Here is a 21,131-nt window from a genome sequence, read left to right on the forward strand (position 1 = left end):
TAGCCAATCTCTACACAAAAGCTGCACGTGCTTGTGACAGCTCGTCACTCTATCTCCGCTCACAAAGACACGCCTCCAGGCACTCGGCTGTTTTCGGAAAGACTCGGTACAGCGTATGTATCTTTTATAAATATGATAAAACTAAAGACTTTTCGGCGATATGAAGGATGCTATACTACTCTATAGGTACTTAAGATTAACATGAGATTGGCAGAAACTGTGTGTAATACCCCCCTTTAATTTTTTTTTTCTCATTTGTGGCATTTTCTGTCTGTATCGTCGCTTTTCTGCTGCTGTCTTTCTTGTTTATCTCACCATTTCTTCCTCTGTTTAAAAATTCATTATTTAACTTTTCTCAGTCCTCCTCTCTCTGTAGCATCTAATGTAGGATCTGTGAATTAGGTACTTCATGACTTCATAAGCAGCCACATGTGAGCCTGATTACCTGTGTATCATTGGCAGCATTGAAGGACTGCGGACCTTCTGTGGTGGTCCACACCAGTGTGCCCTTTGGCATCCAGCACCTGGAGGAGGAAAAGAATGTGGTACAGCCCATCATCCTTGAAGAGTTGAAAAAGGTGATGCCAGAGCTTCCTGAATCAGACAGCATCAAGTGTCAGAAGTGGAGGTATTCACAGGTGAGACGATATTAGTCTGTGTGTGAAAACTTGTCCAAAAGCCTTAATAATAATAATAAAAACAAATATATGACATCCAAAGTATGTAAGGTAGTACAACTAGATCTCTTTTATTGAATCCAAAAGGTTTTAATTATATTTTGCTACATATAAAGTAGGGATGCACCAAGCTCATGTACTTGTACTCATAAAAATACCCCCGATACCAAAGACCGATACCTCACGTGACATAACTGACAGAATTTTCCGTGTACAGAGACACCGGCGGCAGCAGCATAAACAATGTCAGCCTTAGAGGTGTGATAATAGACTTCAAAATTAATGATGACAACCCACACATTGCGAGCTGCATGCTTTCAATCACAATTCGTTATCGATTAGTGAAGGCGAGATAGGCGGAATTGCGCTGAATGACACAGACCAGAAGCGCTCTCTCTCGCACGCGCTTTCTCTCTTTCTTGCGCGCGGAAGAGAGAGAGAGAGAAAAAGTATCGGTACTCGTACTCGGTCCTTAAAAAATGGTATCGGTGCATCCCTAATAGAGTACCTCATGGATGACGTGTTTTTGTAGGCAAAACCCGGAAGCGAGTTAGCATTTTAGGACTTCCGGTTCCATCGCCCCGAAGTCAATAGGTTTTTTGAATGGGTTTTTGCTAAATCACCTGAAATAAGGTCTGTGGTTAACAAAGCCTCTAAATATTTTCACTTTTTTATCTATGACATAAAACACACCAGTTATAACCCGCTTGTGATTTTTTTTTAAAAAAAACCTTTATTGTGTCTTAAAAACGGCGGTTGCTAACAAATTGCTAAAAGGGACTACTTCCTTTGGCGGGGACTTTAGACGTCATCATGACAAACAGGACATTTGGACAGCATTTCTCATGAAAAAGTGGATAAGTATTCATACACAGTGCAGATCATAATCAGCGAGCATGTTTTTAAATAAAGTTGTTTTCTAAATAAAGTTTGAGGAAGCTTGGTGGTGGTGACGTTGATCCGCGACCATGGTGTGCTGTAGTCCGTTTATAGCCTACTGTTAGCTTTTTATATCTGACAACTTTATTTAGGCTTCAAAATGTATAAACGTTGTGTTAACTTGTAAAGATTATCTTGATAGACAAAACGTGTAAGTGTCATAACCCGTTGTTAAACACAGAGCTTATTTTTTGCAATTTTCCAAAAGTCTATGGGAAAAATGCATTGGCTTTGGATCGAGGGAACCCGTGCACCGCTAACTTCCGGGTTGGCCTACAAAAACATGTCATCCCTGAGGTACTCTATATAAAGGTATTTTAAAGATTTTGAAGTGTCAAAAGGTCATTCGGTTTTACTATTCAAAGGCCAATACAGCCATTCATTTGTGATTAAAATATCTTAAAATGTAATCAATGTATTTATTTTTTATTCTGGCATAATATATAATATCATTTATAAACATAGTGCAAAATGGTATTAAAATTATTTGTAGAAGTTGTTGCTTTGTTATGAGAGAGAATGTCTGGAGAAATGAATTGTATTGATGTCATTCGGAGTAACCAATATAAAGGGACCGTTTTGGATCAAGTCATGCAGTCAATATCAGGATGTGACATCATTCAGACACCTGCAAAGGACCACATGGTCATGAAGCAAAGTAACTAACTCTCTTTTAACAATTTGAAAAATTTATGTTTTCACTTGCTCCTAGCTAGCTAGATATCAGCCTGTTAGCATCGTTTGAAAATACTGTCATTCAGTATAACCAAAAGTGTCATTCGGTATAACTGAAATTTTGGTGGAAAATTTTGTCCATCTTGTAAAAAATGACAAAAGTAGTGTTAATTGAATATAAAAACCACATAATCTTATTGTTAACACTTAATAAAACTTCGAAATTAATTATATCTCCATTATGTTTGTTTTTTTTTTCACTTTTAAAAACCTTATTTGTCAATGACCTATATATATAATTGTTTATTATTAATATTAAATATTATTAAAATAATAAATTCTACATTCTAATAATATTTCACAACTGTTATTTTAAAAACTTTTGAATGGTAGTGCAAGTAATAATGTGGATTGTTATGAGTGTTAGACTGTTTTCATACTTGACAATTATTTGGTCTGAAACAGAATTCACTGTGAACTTTGACATCAGATAGTTTGATAGAATCTTAAACTAGGGTACTGAAGGCAGTGCCATAACAAAACATTATTTAGTTATTTTTATCATTCCATCCCATCATGGGTCAGTCCTTTATAATTCATATATAGTTCATTATTTTTAGATTTCATTTTTATTTTATCTCATTTCTTTTAGTTATTTTATGATCCCCTACATTTTGAATTTTCTGGAGAATTTTTCTTTAGTAAGGGTCCACTGTAATCTGTGTAATCATATATAGCAAGAGTGAAACGGAGATGTTTCGACTTATCCAGGCAAGTGCTACTAATAAAAGCCTCCCTGCTATACAGCAAAAGACATTCATTTTTAATAAAGCCAGGCTGATGGCTTCTTCAAACCACACTATTGAATGAAGAGAATGTTCTGCACTGCAAAAAAAAAATCTTCTTTATAGTTATTTTTGTCTTTTTTCCATGCAGTAAAAATATCTAAATATCCTTAAAACAAGATTAACTTGAGAAGGAAAAATGCATAAGATATTAAGACTTATTTTCAGATATTAAGACTTGTTTTATTTTTCTTATACCTTTGACAAATAGTTCTTCAAGCTTGAACCTAAATTTTGATCAGAGAAACCTAAAAAATTAACTTAAATTTAAGACACATTCTCTGTTTTATTATCTTCTGCAATTTTGCTTCTCTAATAAATAAATTAGAAATGGATGATGAATAAAAAATATATATTTTTACTGGAAAACAGACAAAATAAAGTTTAAGAAAAAACTAGTGTAACTTTTTCAGAAGAGTCTTGGTAGATTCACACACATAGAAATCCATACTTTCCCCCCACTCACTTGGCACACACACACACACAATCTTACAGTAGTACTTTATGCATTCACACACTGTGTGGGACTGCGCCCTTTCTCGCACAGTTGCATTCTCTCTCACACACACACACAGACATTCTCTGTCGAAGCCCCCACACTCTCAGCTCCTCTGTGACACGCAGCGTTGGGCCTCAGTTTGAGGTCAAAGGACATAGAACATCTGTGTGGGAGCGCTGAGCTCGCTGAGTGCCAGAGAGTGGGCCAAGGCCCGTTTAGACTGCACGGCCGGGAACACAACGCTTACTCACACACATACGCACACACATACACACACCTGTGCACGTGCCAGTTCCCGGTCAAACACACAGAGGGCATGGAGCAGGAGTCGGTCTTACAGTCATTTGCCACATCACAGTTTGCTGAGCATAAACCAGCAGCACACATTCGCACTCACCACATGTCAAAGTCATTGACTCCTCCAGACTCTAATGGCTGGAAAGACTCTTCAAGAGTCATGACTTTCAATCTACTGTAAATGTAGACTGCTTTTTGCAACAGGCACTATATTGTTTGTGCGTAGAACATTTCTTTTGTTGTGCTTAATAATGCATAACTTCAATTCATAATTAAAAGGCATGGTGGATAATGCACACACCACCTCAGTCACTAAACCATCTGTTGGGGTCTAGGTGTACCATTATATTCCATTTAAAATAATAAAATTACATGTGTAGGATTTAGGGCTGTCAAACCTTTTCTTCTCCCTTTTAAATTTGATAAGCTTATTTATTTTCCTATCATAAATGGGTGATTATACATTTAGCATATGTTTGCATTTAGCATTCAGAACAGACGTACAACCCATTTTTAGGTCACTGCTATAAAAAAGTTTGCATGACTATTTCAAAAATTAATGGTAAACAGTATGTGACAAATGCTGGTTAAAGTTCTGCAACTTGTTGCAACAAACCCCTTAACTTGAGAAAATACTTGTAATTCTCTTATAATTATAATATTCTGGTGTAATAGTAACTAATAGTGGTTTTATTAAAGGGTTAGTTTACCCAAAAATGAAAAGTCTGTCATTAATTACTCACCCTCATGTCGTTCCAAATCCGTAAGACATTCATTCATCTTCGGAACACAAATAAAGATCTTTTTAATGAAATCTGAGAGCTTTCTGTCCCTCCATTAACAGCCTACACAACTACCACTTTCAAGCCAAAGAAGGTGTTCCGAAGATAAACGAATGTCTTAGGGGTTTGGACCGACATGAGGGTGAGTAATTAATGACAGAATTTTCATTTTTGAGTGAAAAAATGAAATTTCTGTCACCATTGTCTGTCCTTCATGGTGTTCCAAACCTGTATATTTTTATTTTTAGGTAAACTATCACTAAAGGACATTGTTGCAACAGGCCCTGCAGTTTGATGTACCAAAGTTCCAACGTGCTGGAACTTCAATGTCTGAATGTACAGGAACGTGGGGTGAAGCAGAATTAAGGAGGTTAAGGAGTTCAGCCCTACTTACATCAGCGTACCTCTAAAATAAACCAAACAATTTGTTCTTGGCCAAGTTTCAGGCCAAACGTTTATCAATTGATTTACACACAGATTACCATTTAAAGATTCAAGAGGGGAGGGGGAGTTTGGACAGAATGATGATAGCGCTCGCTATGTAAGATGCCTAGCCCCAGGAAATGGACACTATTTCCTTGGCTCTAGTGCGTTGCACCTTGATGTTTATCTGGCGGAGGGTTGGGGCCGGCTGAAGCCTTTGTAATGGGCCGTACAGGGAATGTGTTTACTCTCAGTAGTCATTTACATGCTGCATTTCTACATTTAAACATTGTGCAGAGACGCCATTCTCGCTGTGGCTCTTTTGGAGCTATCTGCAAACGTGGGTCAGATTTACAGTGAGGACCTGTATCATTTACTGCTGACTGTAGAATACATACATCATTTTAATGAACCACAGAGGCAGTTTATAAAGAAGTTCAACCCAGATATTTAGTTTGCAGTGTAACATGTCTATCCTCTGTAAATATTAATATGTAAAAACTATACAGTTACAGCACACCCAACGTATACAGAGCAGCCACAAAACATTTCCCTGTAGTCAGTTTAGAGTTTTGAATATTGTCCTGAGACAGTTGTCCAGATAATTTTCTATCTAATCTATCTATCCATCCATCTATCCATCTATCTATCGCTTAACTTTCAAAAACTTTGTAAAGCTTTTTAAAGTTTTTTTTTATTAATATTTTAAAGTAGGGCTTTGAAAAACTTTGCCTTTCTAGTTATAACCTGGGTTATGCGCAGGTCACACATACCATTTGCTCTTTAGAACCCACAAGCCACAGAGACAGCGAGTATCATCCAAATTCTCCTCATTTTACCATTAAGTCTATTCTTGACTCTGGTTGACCCAATGAAGGCGCCTCCACTGCTATTAAAAGCTCTATATTTAACCAAATATATTAACAGCCTTTTCCCTCCCCCATCTCTTGTAAGAATCTTCATTATGAGGAAACAAATCTGCAGCACAACCAGTAGGGATGGCTTGATACCACTTTTTCATGTCCAAAACCAATACTGCAATTTTTTTTTAATCTAAAAATAAATAAGTAAGTAAATAAATAAATAAATAAATAAGACCTCTAATGAAAAGCAACATGGAGTCACAGGCAAGCCTTGCTCCACAATGAAAAGTTCATAACAGTTAGAGAACAAAGAGAATTTGTATATTATATTATGGTGCACAACACTGAGAGTGTTGCATCTGTCCAACAGTTTACTGAGCCTATTTCATCAGAGTTTTAAATTCCAGTTACTGTGTGAATGAGTTTTATTCAGTCCTCCGGTCCTCTCATTCGATAGCGAGTACCACACCATTCAGAATCACCAATAACTAGTTTTGTAATATGGAATAATAATTTTTATAATGAACCAAGCAACTGAAGTGAAATGAAAATTGCAACTGTACTCAACTGCCAGTGATCAAACTGCTTTCTCTATAGTCCTTCAAAGAAACGTGCAGCCCTTGTGTCACAGATTCCTTAACGAATGCTGAGTTTGGCTGATCAGCAAAAGCCATTTTCACTAAAACCTGACATTTAAATGGATATGTAATACATATCTACAACCCGAATTCCAAAAATGTTGGGACGTTTTTTAAATTTGAATAAAATGAAAACTAAAAGACTTTCAAATCACATGAGCCAATATTTTATTCACAATAGAACATAGATAACATAACAAATGTTTAAATTGAGAAATTTTACAATTTTATGCACAAAATGAGCTCATTTCAAATTTGATGCCTGCTACAGATCGCAAAATAGTTGAGACGGGGGCATGTTTACCATGGTGTAGCATCTCCTCTTCTTTTCAAAACAGTTTGAAGACGTCTGGGCATCGAGGTTATGAGTTTCTGGAGTTTTGGTGTTGGAATTTGGTCCCATTCTTGCCTGATATAGGTTTCCAGCTGCTGAAGAGTTCGTGGTCATCTTTGACGTATATTTCTCTATAGGTGAATGATCTGGACTGCAGGCAGGCCAATTCAGCACATGGGCTCTTCATAGTCACATAGATTCATAGTGCCTTCCAAAACATGCAAGCTGCCCATAACATATGCACTTATGCACCCCCATACCATCAGAGATGCTGACTTTTGAACTGAACGCTGATAACACGCTGGTAGGTCTCCCTCCTCTTTAGCCCGGAGGACACAGTGTCCGTGATTTCTAACAAGAATGTCAAATTTGGACTCGTCTGACCATAGAACACTTTTCCACTTTGAAACAGTCCATTTTAAATGAGCCTTGGCCCACAGGACATGACAGCGCTTCTAGACCATGTCCACATATGGCTTCCTTTTTGCATGATAGCGTTTTGTTGGCATCTGCAGATGGCACGGCGGATTGTGTTTCCTGACAGTGGTTTCTGGAAGTATTCCTGGGCCCATTTAGTAATGTCATTGACACAATCATGCCGATGAGTGATGCAGTGTCGTCTGAGGGCCTGATGACCACGGGCATCCAAATAAAGGTCTTGGGCCTTGTCCCTTATGCACAGAGATTTCTCCAGTTTCTTTTAATCTTTTGATGATGTTATGCACTATAGATGATGAGATTTGCAAAGCCTTTGCAATTTGACGTTGAGGAACATTGTTTTTAAAGTATTCCACAATCTTTTTACGCACTCTTTCACAGCTCTGCCCATCTTTACTTCTGAGAGACTCTGCCTTTCTAAGACATTCCTTTTATAGCTATTCATGTTACAGACCTGATATCAATTAACTTAATTAGTTGCTAGATGTTCTCCCAGCTGAATCTTTTCAAAATTTCGTGCTTTTTCAGCCATTTGTTGCCCCCGTGCCAACTTTTTTGAGACCTGTAGGAGGCATCAAATTTAAAATAAGCTCATTTAGTGGATAAAAGTGTAAAATTTCTCTGTTTAAACATTTGTTATGTTATCTGTGTTCTATTGTGAATAAAATATTGGCTCATGTGATTTGACAGTCTTTTAGTTTTCATTTTATTCAAATTTAAAAAACATCCCAACATTCCCGGAATTTGGGTTGTAATTAGTTTCTAAAACTTGATTGTGTTATGTCGACAAATTAATATTTTGTAACATTTTGGACGATTCACCCCATCACCCACATGCAAAAACTCCTTGGTTCTAACTAAATCACATGAGCTAAATGACATATTTGGACTTCAAAATGCAAAATTTACCAAAAGGTGATGACTGTTAATTTTGCACAATACAATAATTGTTGAAAGTAATTATAAAATGTAAAAAATATAATTTGGCTCAAAAAACCTGAGGGGATATGTCTAGCGCAACCTTCTTTAGATGCATTTACTGTCTGCATCAAATATGGATGTACAGTCTGTCCACCATCCTCTTATTGTGTCTTATAAATAAAGTAAGTGAAACTTTATTTACACTTCAGGCAAAAAAGTATCTCCACAATAATTCAAGTCAAGTCACCTTTATTTATATAGCGCTTTATACAATACAGATTGTTTCAAAGCAGCTTTACAGTGTTAAACAGGAAAATAATGATTCAATGATGCAAACAGAATTCAATTCTGCTGTAAAGCAGCTCTAAAAAGACAATAGTAAACAGTCATTATTCAGTTGAAATCAGTTCAGTGTTGATTCATTTCGGTTCAAAAACTGTGTAAAGTACATCAGTAATGAAATTAGTTCAATTCAGCTATAAAGCAGCTCTGCAGAAAAGTGATGTCATCATCCAGCTAAGTTGAGTTCTCATCCAATAGTGTCAGTACAGTCAAAATAGGTAATATTGCTGAATATTAAGTGTCCCCAACTAGCAAGCAAGCCAGAGGCAATACTTTCCACTGTCTTTGAAGCCTGGACACCATAAACCACAATGTGGTTTTCCTGATATTGAAAAAGCAACCTATAAATGAAGACTTTGTCCAACTAAACACTTTTTGGTATAAGCAGTTTTACATTTTCCATGTGCCACATTCAGTTGTCAAACAGGTCTGTTAGGCAGCATTCAGAAACGCTCTGTATTTTAGTACTGTCATACACTCAGACAGACTCCACGCTCGCAATCCAACCATTGATATCTGTGATCTGTTGAGGTTATTCAAAACATTACAATTGACTCCACCCTCATAGTCACCATCCAGATATATAGTAATATTTCTGTTGTAAATGAGAAAGAGATGAGAGAGAAGCCTTCCTGTAAACACTGTGCTGATTGAGTTCTCTAGAAATTACTGTACATACTTTCAGTAATAATTGGCTTCACTATATTCATTTAATTACAATTGTTTACAGAGACTGTAAGATGCTTAGTTTAGCATTTATTTAAATTATCATAAGTCTTAAGGAATATATTTACATATTATGTATGTATGTATGTATATAGCCTACATAAAGCTGCTTTGGTGCTTGGTTCTTGTGTTTTGCCTCCCTGAGTATCAGTGACATGAAATAAACAGTCCAATAAACATCCAGTGTTATATATGCATCACCCACAAAAATTTTCACATAGGGTTATGAGCACAATACTTTCAGTGTGCATTTATTTGCATACACACACACACATACACTCACGTTTTTTAGGACACTAAAGGTTAAAGGCTCAATATCAGAGTAAAAATGAGGTTGCATCAGTTATCGGACGTCCAATCACTCAATTTTGTTGTTCTCTAATTAGGTGACCAGATCGGTGGCTGATTGCCCAGGGCAGATGACACTGTTCTCGCAGCCTTTGCTGGTGTGTGGGGGGGATGGTTTCACACACTCCAATTTCGACGGCTGCATCGAGTCTGCCCTAAAGGTCTTTGAGGTTCTGAAGTCTTCTCTCTAAAAGGGGGGTGGGAAAGTATGCCTTTATTTTTGGTTTTTGTTATGGAGGATGGCACATTGATTTAGATTTAAGCCCCTCCCCACAGGAAGATGGATATACTGCACAAAGCACAGTAGAACTGTCTCGCCTGTGTCTGCAGACATGCATTTTGTTACAAAAACCAATTATATCGTCTGTGCCGGATGCTGAGGATTAGAGGACAACAGAGCACTGTGCAGGTTCAGTTGTAATGGAGGCTGATGCCTCATACTGGATTTGACACAATGTCTTGAACTATTGTATGATGTGTAGCAAACATTGTGTATGCGTTCAGGTATTCTCAACCTTCTCCTGTGATTAGTCTCAGATTAATAAAATAATTAAAACATGCTTGATTGTGTCTCTGTACGTGGGTAGTTGATGTTTTGCAATGTGACACACTATACTCCATTTAAAATATTTTATTACAGTAATTATTATATATGTATAGCTCAGAATAAAAATGTGAACCTAGCTCTAACCCTAATGTAAACCCGTGTAGTTACCTTATATTACCCAGTATTTTCTTAGGTAAAAGAAAGCAAAGTGTCAACACACTGATGTGTTGTGAAATGTGCATACAGAATTTTTATACAATCTTACTGTTCGTAGGTCAATTTGACACATATAGGCAGCAATTCAAAAACAACTGTACAGACCCAAAATACAAAACACTTCTGTGTTGTATGTCAGAGCTCGTCAACTCTAGTACTGAAGTGCCAGTGTCTTGCTGAGTTTAACGGCTTTTTATTTTCAAAGTTTGTGAAAATATAAAGTTGTTTTACCTGTTAATTGTCTGTCCCACTTTTGGAGTATTTTTTGAGTTTTCCAACTTAAATTGTTAAAAATCTTGAATACTTCAGAGCACAGATTTAAGTTTGTTATCTTTTTAAAGGGAACACTTTACAGATTATTGTAGAAGTAAAAAAAAAAATTGTTAAAGTAAAGTTTAAAAAATTTGTATAAATATATATTTTACAAAACATGTTCAACTCTAAAACTTATAAAAATAAAAGCTAAATATCTGAACAAGTTCTGTGCCAAATTTTAGGTTGATTATCTCAAAAACAAACTTTCAGTAAGATTTTTTGTGCAGAATACCAAACTTTTTCAGTAGATGACTCCACCAGTGACCATACAAGGACTCTTTGATTTCCATATATGGTTTGAGTGATCTGAACCATATTTTTCCATACTTTTCAAAAATATTTATGAAGTAGACATCCTATTCAGAAGAAGTTTGTGCAGTAATGTTAATATTTTATTTGAATTCAATCCCTAAAACACATATAAAAACATACGGAAAGAATCGAACGTGTTATAGTTTGGCACCACATCACAAATGAAGACTCTACCGCTATTTATCTATTGCTCTGTCATTTCTTTTGAAAATCAGTCACCAAATATGAAAACTATTGTCTGAAAGCTTTCAAATGCTATGTAGTTTGTCAAGATTACTTTAGGTTTAGACTAAGATATTATTGTTATAAATGAATAACGGGTGTCGGGGAGGGGCAGTCTTAAAAATAATATTTAAAAACATTTTTATAAATCATAAATTCAGATATTTATTATTTGGAATGTGTGAAAAGTATTGATATTAAAAGTTAATTATTTGTACATGATTGTATGTTTTTTTTTTTTTTTTTTCATAGTGTGATTTTTGGGGAACTGTATTGAATCCAATTAGGGTCAATTTGACCCGGAGGGTTAAAAAAAAAGTTATGCATCAAGCACTCTTGTTTAAATGTGTGTTTGATCTGGGTTTTTGATTGCATAGCCCAGAAGAGCTCAGAGATAATTTGTGCAAATCAGACCCATCTTGCATTTGGTTGTTGAGTGCAGGAGTGGGGGGAAAGTTGGCCCAGCTCGGCTGCCACCCCCTACTGCTCTGTGTACTGTAATTCTGCTTAGAGAAGCGAGAGCAGCCATTGACCGACTTGTGCAGCTTAGTGCTGCTGCATCTGGGCCATAATCTGGGACAAAATGTTTGGCAGCCAGTCTGGAGAGAGAGTCAGTCATAATCCAGCCATAATTATGGCCGGGTGGGCCCGGGGCCCACTGCACAGCTGGGCCTACCTCATTCTCTTTCTTGATCTCTCCCTTTCTCTCTTTCTTTATCAGTTACTCCCCCACTTCAAACTTCTGTTCTCACTACTAATATTAGCCTCTGTGCCCTTACCAGGATTATATTACTTCCCTCCTGAGATACACCACACTATCATTAATACAGAGTCAAAAAAAAAAAACATCTCAAGATGGATGGGTTAGATGAGTTTGAGTCAAACCTGATAGTCAGGTTCTCCAGCATGATTTCAGAATGATCCAAAGAGCATCTTAAAGGGTTAATTCAACCAAAAATGACATTTCTGTCATTAAGTACTCACCCTCATGTCGTCCCAAACCCATAAGACCTTTGTTTGTCTTCGGAACAAAAATTAAGATATTTTTGATGAAATCCAAGGGTATCTAATCCACACATAGGCAGCAATGACATTGCACCTTTTGACATCCAGAAAGGTACTAAAGACATTGTTAAAACCGGCGACATGACTACAGAGGTTCAACCTTAATATTATGAAGCGACAAGAATACTTTTTGTGCACAAATACATAACAAAAATAAGGACTTTATTCAACAAATTTGGTGCAATGTCGTTGCTGCCTATGTGTGGATCAGATACCCTCAGATTTCATCAAAAATATCTTAATTTGTGTTCCGAAGACAAAAGAAGGTCTTACGGGTTTGGGACAACATGAGGGTGAGTACTAGTTATTTGAATTTATAAAGTTGTAAATATGGATATCTTTCTTACAAAAATGCATTACTTCGCTTCAGAAGGCCTTTATTAACCCCCTGGAGTCATATGGATTACTTTTTTTTAATGGATGGATGCATTATTTTTGGCTTCAAAAACACGGCCCACCATTCACAACCATTACAAACCTTGGAGGACTAAGGATATTTTTAAATATATCTCTGATTGTGTTCATTTGAAAGAAGATAGTCATATACACCTAGGATGGCTTGAGGGTGAGTAAATCATGGGATAATTTTTATTTTTGGATGAACTATACCTTTAAGCTTCAATGGAAGAACATTTGACTTAGAAATAGTGCAGAATATTAAATTTTTATAATAAACTTTATAAATGTTTCAATATCCTAAAACTTTCTGTTTATTTCCATGTTTAAATTTGGTCCCAGAGTCCCAAATTTTCAATTCAGTCTCATACATTTAGATTCCACTGTATATATTGGTATATTATCTGAATATCTTTTATTTGTGCCTTGAAGAGTTTGATCATGTGCCACTGTGATTTTCCAATATAAACTAATCATCCATGCCTGCCATATTAAACAAATAGCAAAGCCGGGCTTCAGCAAGAATTTCATGTGGTAGCTACTTTCAGGAACGAAGCTTAGAGCAACATGTTGGAAAGGCAAGTCATCACCAGCATGTTCTGATTTTAAAGGAACTAAAAAGCAAAGGTTACACAGATAAAGATAATACTTTCCATTTTATTATATATGAATAACAGCCTTTTGTATGTGTTCCTCTTTCTCTCGCTGTGCTGGTCTGATCTGCTAGAAAGAAACAGAGAGCGGGAGAGAGAAAGAGCGAGGCTTTACTCTAATGGATACATTATTCATACAAGTCATCCTGCAAGGAATAGAGCTCAGCTGCCTGGGTTGCAAAAGCCTTGCCACAATGTTGCATCAGCCACCTCACTTTCATTAATACGCACATTACCGTCTAGGGCTCTTTGATCTTTTTTTAGCAGTCGATAAAAAAGAATGGGCTATGGTAGAACACTCCATTGCAGGGTTGACATTGTTAGTGATTTGATTTGGGTTGAGGATGATCGTCCTAACAGACTGATGGACAAGCGTCGGGGGTGATCGTGAGCCGATGAATGTTGTGCCACTCTCACCGACTGCTTGTGTGCCTGGTAGATGACACAGTCAGGCAAAGCCTTTGTTTTGCTGCCAAGACTCATTTCAAATGTTCCCCTGACTCCTTTCGCTTCTTACTTTCATCCCTCTCTGAAATCTTCTTGCTCTCATTTTCTTTTATCCTCTCTCTTCATCCCTGGTGACATTTCCCATGTTCACGAGGGTCCTTCTAGACTCTTTCTCTTCCCCCTCACTGTTCATTCCCCCCTTTTCTAGCCGTAAAGCCACAGAGAGCGTTGCCGCAGACACAAGGATCATAGCTCCACTGACCTATTTTTATAGGCTATCCCAACGGAGCATGGCTGCTGTGCATTCTGGGTATCTGATTTGCATTTTTGCAAAGTCACTGGCAGATGGCACCAGAGCTTGACGAGACAGCGGTAGGCTAATCCCTACCCAATTGACACAGACACATACAATCCTTCTCGGCATCATACACAATCCCATCCCCCACTCTGAGGCAGATGAATGGCAGTCATGTGTGTCCTCTTTAGGAAGACCCCCCTAGAGCTGGCTGTAAAGCGCTGGCTTCATATCAGAAGTGCTTAGGCCATCACTCACATTGAGAATGGGAAGGCATTTGTAGCTGGATTCAAGGGCATCACTAATAAGATTTTTTTCCCCCCCTTCATATTTGGTTAGAGGGAGAGATGTTTTCTGGGAGGAAATGAAAGGAGATAGTGCCTGGGTTTAGGGATATGAGGATCCTGTGTGGTTGTGTGTGTGTGTGTGTGTAAGCAGCAGACAGGAGATTGGGATGTTTAGACTCCTCTCCCTCTCTCACATCTCTAGGGAGCTCAGGCTTGTTTAATTAGAGGGGTGGTGCCACGGGTAATGGGCGCTGACGTCATGGGCCTCTTCTTCTCGCTCTCCCGCTTCTCCTCACAGGCCCAACAGCATGGCTTTCTCAGCAGTCAATATACCCAAAAGCTCTCTATTGATCTGGGAGGGACGGCTTCACTCACATGGCAGCAAACTACCCTTAGCTAAAGGCTGGAGCACGCTAGATGACTTTTGCACAGATTTTTTCCCCTGATTTACAGTCTGGAGGATTCAAAACTAGAGCCAGTCTGCAGATTTTGGTCTGACAGTTTTTGCAGAAAATCACATAGTGTACGATGGGCACAGGCTGAGATTTTTAGTTTCAGACTATGATTTCATACAGTTAGATGATGTTTGAGACTTTTAGCCAATTATAGAACACATATTGTTTTCATTTGTCTCCTGGTAACAAGGCACATATTCCAGCATGAGTTAGCTGTCTTCTGAATGACTTGAAAGTCTGGTTGCGTGTGATCTAGAAGATGGAAGGTGTGGTCGCATTAGCGAAATTTCACGGGTCCATTGTCTCTTGTCAATAGAGTAGCAATCTATAAAGCACACCTCACACAGGACTCACTTTCAAACCAAGCAGCTTTCTGTTGGTCAGAGTGGTGAATTTTCGCCCTTATTTTTCATGCGGATTCATAATGGAAGAACTCAATTTCTCCCACGAAATTTCGCTGAGCAACAGTAAATGTGATGGCACATTCAATCGTTTAGTGTACCATGTTCTGTTTTTCTCTAACCGTTTACAATTTCGGCAAGTGTATGATGCCTAGTGTTTTCGAATCTGTTCAGATTTTTAAAAGTTGTGTAGTGGAAATGAGTGGCACTAACAGCGTGTTCAGTTTTATCCAAAACAGATTAACATAAATCTGGCACGTTGGTTGTTGTAACGTACACTATACCCTACTCTAAATCTAACAAAACCTAGTGTTAGTACTTAAAACAGCACCTTTTCAATGCTACAGTAGTTAGCTACCTTACAAGCTAATAAAAAAGTAGCTAACTACATTGAAGCTATTTTGGCAATACCAAAATAACTATCATAGTATCTATTTATTTATTTATCTTGTAAACAGACCCTGTATCTGAATGTTCCTTTTTCCTTACTATGAAGTGGACAAAACAGTATATGAAAAGAGTAGGCGAGAAGTAACCGAATGACCTATCACTTCCGCTGAGATTCTGAAGAGTGCATATGATGGATACTTTACTATCCCATGAGGCCATGGGAGATGATTTGTGAATGGTTGTGAAGCGACACAAAGGAAACTGTAAGTCACATGACAATAAATAGCGATTTAGCGATTAATGAATCGAAACAACTAGCTTGATACTGCAAAGGCTACTCATTTTTTAAAAAGCCAGGTTTCTTTCACTCTGTTGAAAAATGTGGTTAAGTTAGTAGCTTCACAACTTCTCAGGACTGATAGCAGCATGTCAGCTGTCAATCTGGTATCAGCAGCTGCACATTAAACTGTCATGTCCTCTGTCCTGCCCACAGACTGGCAAAAAGCTAGACATCAAGGTGACTTGAGAACAACCCGTCCAACTAGTGCAAGCTTCCTGCCTGGGCTCTTCTCAGGAATTGTTTTGAGAGTGCAGAGAGTCATTAACAACCCTTATGCTTTGCGCAACGCTAGCAGGATCCGCGCCATCTGTAGCTTGTGAAATGGTGCCACACCACAAAGTAGGCCTTGTCAGGGAAATGTGTGTCCCCATAGGATGTAAAAATCACAAATGAGATCTCTTTCATATCTCAATTATTTCAGCAGTGCAATTCACATTCATTTTATTGTTTTATGCTCTTACAAGTATCTTTTTATTGTTAACATTTTTATTTCACCTAATCAGTGTTTAAAATTAACTTTTTATTGTGCTTTTGTTCCTCGTGGTTTTGTTTTGGTGGCTATATTCTGCATATATATTGCCACATGAAGTTCTGGAGGGGAAAATAATACTCTTTATACTGTATAATATTCTTAAAAATATTCAATATTTTGTTGCAATAAAGTTATCGACCAGCCTGTATTTTATTCACATGCCAAAGCCAGTTTTTAAGGCCTTTGCACACTGAATCCGAAATTTTCGTATTCGTGATCCTAAAAATTTGTCACGCACAGAGACCTTGCACACTGAGTCCGATGCGTATTAATGAATCCGTTGTGAAAAAATTCGCAAAACAATACAAAATGGAGTCTTCAAGCAGTGAGCAAGATTTAGTTATCCTCTCTCTTCTTAAAAAGAGAAAAAGAAAGAGGAAATATTGGGTCCATCCAATCCCGAGATTGCATAGAGAGAAAATTCACCAAATCAAGGAGCTGCATGATTATCCCGAGCGCTTAAAGTTTACTTCAGGATGTCAGTGGCTCAGTTTGATGTTTTGCTACTGGCACAATCTGTGTCTATATTCTGTCTCTTTGTATTCAGCACTTTGTTTGTCATACAGTGCTACTGCTTTGTGCTGTAGATGACGTGGATCAACTTGTCAGATGGCATTTGGGATTTTGGCGTTCGCTTGGTGGCTCTGAATTGTCAAAACGTCTCTCAAAATGCGTGCCACGGATGCGAAAAACGCAGAAAATCAAACCTGATCCGAATTTTTTTATGACGGACGAAAGTTTCGGAGGCAGTGTGTAAACGTGATTGACATAACGTGAGGTCGTATTTATTTTTTAACATGCGAAAATTTCGGATGCGAATTTCGGACTTAGTGTGCAAAGACTTTTACTCTCTTTTAGCACTTGATGAGTTTCAAAGGGGTCAAATAATGCCACTTTTACAAGATGTAAAATAGGTCTCTGATGTCCCCAGAGTGTGTATGTGAAGTTTTAGCTCAAAATACCCCACAGATAATTTTTTTGTGTATGTCCCTTTAAATACAAATGAGCTGCTGCTTCCATGAAGAGGGCGGAGTTTCAAGAGCTCATGTTAGCACATAGTGTTAGCAACTCCGATTACCTCACGAAGACTCACTGAAAATGTCAGAAACTCTTCAGCCTTTTATGTTCAAACCGAAGTCAATATGGAGAGACTCAAGAAGAATTGACAACATGTAGAATGCAACAGGACGTTTCTGAATGGTTAGTTGATGAATTTATGTAGCCGATGTGGAGTTAACTATCTTAAAGTCATTGATTAGCATATTCTGTCATAATAATCTATAAATCGTTGTAACTGTTGTAAGATGCCTACAGAGCTGGAGAATATATGCTGCATGAAGATAGAACAGGTATAGTTTAGTAACACCGCTAATGAGAAGACGAGCACATGGCGGTAGGTTAGTGGGGAAATAGATTTATTTATTATTCAGAATGCGCATTTAGAAGGGAAATATATTAATAAACATTTAAGTTGAAGGTTGAACATAATTAATGTTAATGCAGAGAATATGATTAATTGTTTAAAAAACATTTGGCAGCCCTAAAACCCTAGTAATAATTTGCGTTTTCATGAGAAGCTCTCTGTATATAAGTGCGCTGAACGCTGACCGGAAACGCTCGAGCCGTAACAAGTAGAACGTGTAAGTAGTTGTGCAAGTAGTCCATTGCAATAGAGTACCTCAGGGATGACGTGTTTTTGTAGGCCAACCCGGAAGTTAGCGGCGCACGGGTTCCCTCGATCCAAAGCCAATGCATTTTTCCCATAGACTTTTGGAAAATCGCAAAAAATAAGCTCTGTGTTTAACAAGGGTTATGACACTTACACGTTTTGTCTATCAAGATAATCTTTACAAGTTAACACAACATTTATACATTTTGAAGCCTAAATAAAGTCGTTAGATATAAAAAGCTAACAGTAGGCTATGAACGGACTACAGCACACCATGGTCGCGGATCAACGTCACCACCACCAAGCTTCCTCAAACTTTAGAAAACAACTTTATTTAAAAACATACTCGCTGATTATGATCTGCTCTGTGTATGAATACTTATCCACTTTTTCATGAGAAATGCTGTTTAAATGTCCTGTTTGTCATGATGACGTCTAATGCCCCCGCCAAAGGAAGTAGTCCCTTTTAGCAATTTGTTAGCAACCGCCGTTTTAAAAACACAATAAAGGTTTAAAAAATCACAAGCGGGTTATAACTGGTGTGTTTTATGTCATAGATCAAAACGTGAAAATATTTAGAGGCTTTGTTAACCACAGACCTTATTTCAGGCGATTTAGCAAAAACCCATTCAAAAAACCCATTGACTTCGGGGCGATGGAACCGGAAGTCCTAAAATGCTAACTCGCTTCCGGGTTTTGCCTACAAAAACACATCATCCCCGAGGTACTCTATTCGGTTGTTAAGTCTGACGTCATACAGCAGCGCTTCCGGGTCCAAACGCTCTATCTCATACCACAAGAAAACAATCTATAAAAGAAAATATAATCATAACCTTTATCTCCATACCAAAATCCCAGATGGCCAGACAGTGATTCATCTTTTATAAATGTTAAAATATTAATGTCTGTGACGCTGTGAGCACGGAGACGGTTGTGTAGACTGTAAGTCTTTTCAATGTTTAACTTTTTAAAATGTTAAATGTTTAATATGAATAAATAGCACTCATAAACGGCCGTCGAGACGGCATTCTCGAGTGAAACGAGTCGAGGCTTGGACCCAGAAACGGCATTCCTTACGTCATGACTTAACAAGTAGATAACATAGCCTCACCCCATTTGTTGCATGTTCCTGGGGGCAGGGTTTATGTAAATCGGGAAGAAGCTCATTGTAGTCCCTACCAGCCTTTTGTTGTAGTCCTTAAAAATCAATTTCTTTAAGATAAAATATCTCCCTTTGCTTTGAACTTTGAGCGTCTTTACTTTGCATATGTTTTTTATGTTCTAACAGCAACATTACACACTTTTAACTAACTAATATTAAAAAAGTGAAATCATAATCAACCACCCCTTTAATTCTGGACCCAGCTCTTAAAGGGATAGTTCACCCAAAAATGAAAATTCTATCATTTACTCACCCTCAAGTTGTTCCAAACCTGTATAAAAAAAAATTTCTGCTGAACACAAAAGAAAGTATTTTGAAGAATATGGGTAACCACACAGTTGATGGGCCCCAATGACTTCCATAGGAATTTTTTTTTCCACACTATGTAAGTCAAAATATCTCTTTTGCCCTTTTGCGATCAGGGGAGTAAGGTTTACCTGCGCAGCTCTCACTAGCTGGCCTCCGTTACATAAGCATACAATTTTCCTCTGGGTCCTTTTTTTCCTACAGGGGTGCTTCTTTGCATCACCCTCAAATCCTGTGCACCAGATCCCAAAATGCATATTTTAGTACTTGAAATGGTAAACATTTTGCTGTAGCTTCAGAGGTCTGGTTGTGTTGTCATAAGAAAAGCATTCTCAGATCAGAAAGCACGGACAACAGATGGGCTCGGAGCTCCAGCATGCCGAGGATGGACGGACACTGACCACTGCCCCACAGGAAGTGATGGCTCATAGCCCTCTGTTCAGTGCTGACGTACAGCCTAAGCTGTACAGGAACCTTTGTAAAGATGAGCAGATCAAGAGCGCACAGTGCTACCTTTGAGCAGATGCTGAATCAGTGATTTGTATGAAACCTTGAAAAGGGTTTTGCAGTTAAAATAGTTTGTGCTGGAGGCTGCGTTGGAGGGTACATGCATGGTATTGCGCTTAATGAGTATCCATGCATATGAATTGGACTCAGACATTATGTAAAACTAAGAAGACCATATGTGTCTGGAGCTCAGTGACGGGTTAAGTGTATGTTAAATTGCCTAACCTCTCATGAGAGGAGAAGAGTACTGAGAAGACTGGTTGTACATGTACTGCGGCAGCGGCACACCCTAACCCTTAACTTCTAGGGGAAGTGTGCACACTCACACTCTCAGGGGAGTGGAGTCGTCACACACACACACACACACACACCACTTAATATCTGTAAGCTTGAAACGCCACATGCCTCTCTTACTGACTGCAGCCAGACAGCTTTACACATTGAAGTTGTTTTGTTTGGGGGTTTTTTCCCACTTATAGTTTATTTCCAGGGCAATCTAAAATTATAGTTCTATTTTTACCAGCCCCAGCTCAGAAATGTATTAACTTTATATTATGTTAACTTAAAATAAAGTAAAACATGTCAGGGTAATTCAACTGTCCTGATATCAAAATGAAGAATATTAGTTTATGTTATAAAATGTTAGTCATTTGGTGCAACTCCAAAACATCAGAATATTTATGAATTAATCAAAATACCTTAAAACATAATTAAAAACTTAAAATTTTAATATGTGTACACTAACAAAATGAAATAGTATGTTATTTTAATAGAAAACAAACAAGGGAGTAAAGAAATATGTTTTGGTTTTATTTTGATAGTTACACCACATGACATTTTTCGAGTCATTAAATTGAAAATAAATTG

At 37.7% G+C, this 21,131-nt stretch overlaps 1 protein-coding gene across 4 annotated transcripts in view; it reads left to right on the forward strand.

The window, feature by feature from the left end:
* rnls (renalase, FAD-dependent amine oxidase) overlaps positions 1-10,307 on the forward strand; it is a 50,131-nt gene extending 39,824 nt beyond the window's left edge. For all 4 annotated transcript variants that reach the window (XM_051914023.1, XM_051914024.1, XM_051914026.1 and 1 more), the window contains 2 exons: positions 463-638; positions 9,786-10,307. In XM_051914023.1, coding sequence (XP_051769983.1) covers positions 463-638; positions 9,786-9,938 — 329 coding nt within the window. In that variant the 3' untranslated portion in view covers positions 9,939-10,307. The remainder of the gene's footprint in view (positions 1-462; positions 639-9,785) is intronic.
* The last annotated feature ends 10,824 nt before the right edge of the window (positions 10,308-21,131 follow it).

Source organism: Ctenopharyngodon idella, chromosome 12 (assembly GCF_019924925.1).
Source record: "Ctenopharyngodon idella isolate HZGC_01 chromosome 12, HZGC01, whole genome shotgun sequence".
NCBI classification, from domain to species: domain Eukaryota; kingdom Metazoa; phylum Chordata; class Actinopteri; order Cypriniformes; family Xenocyprididae; genus Ctenopharyngodon; species Ctenopharyngodon idella.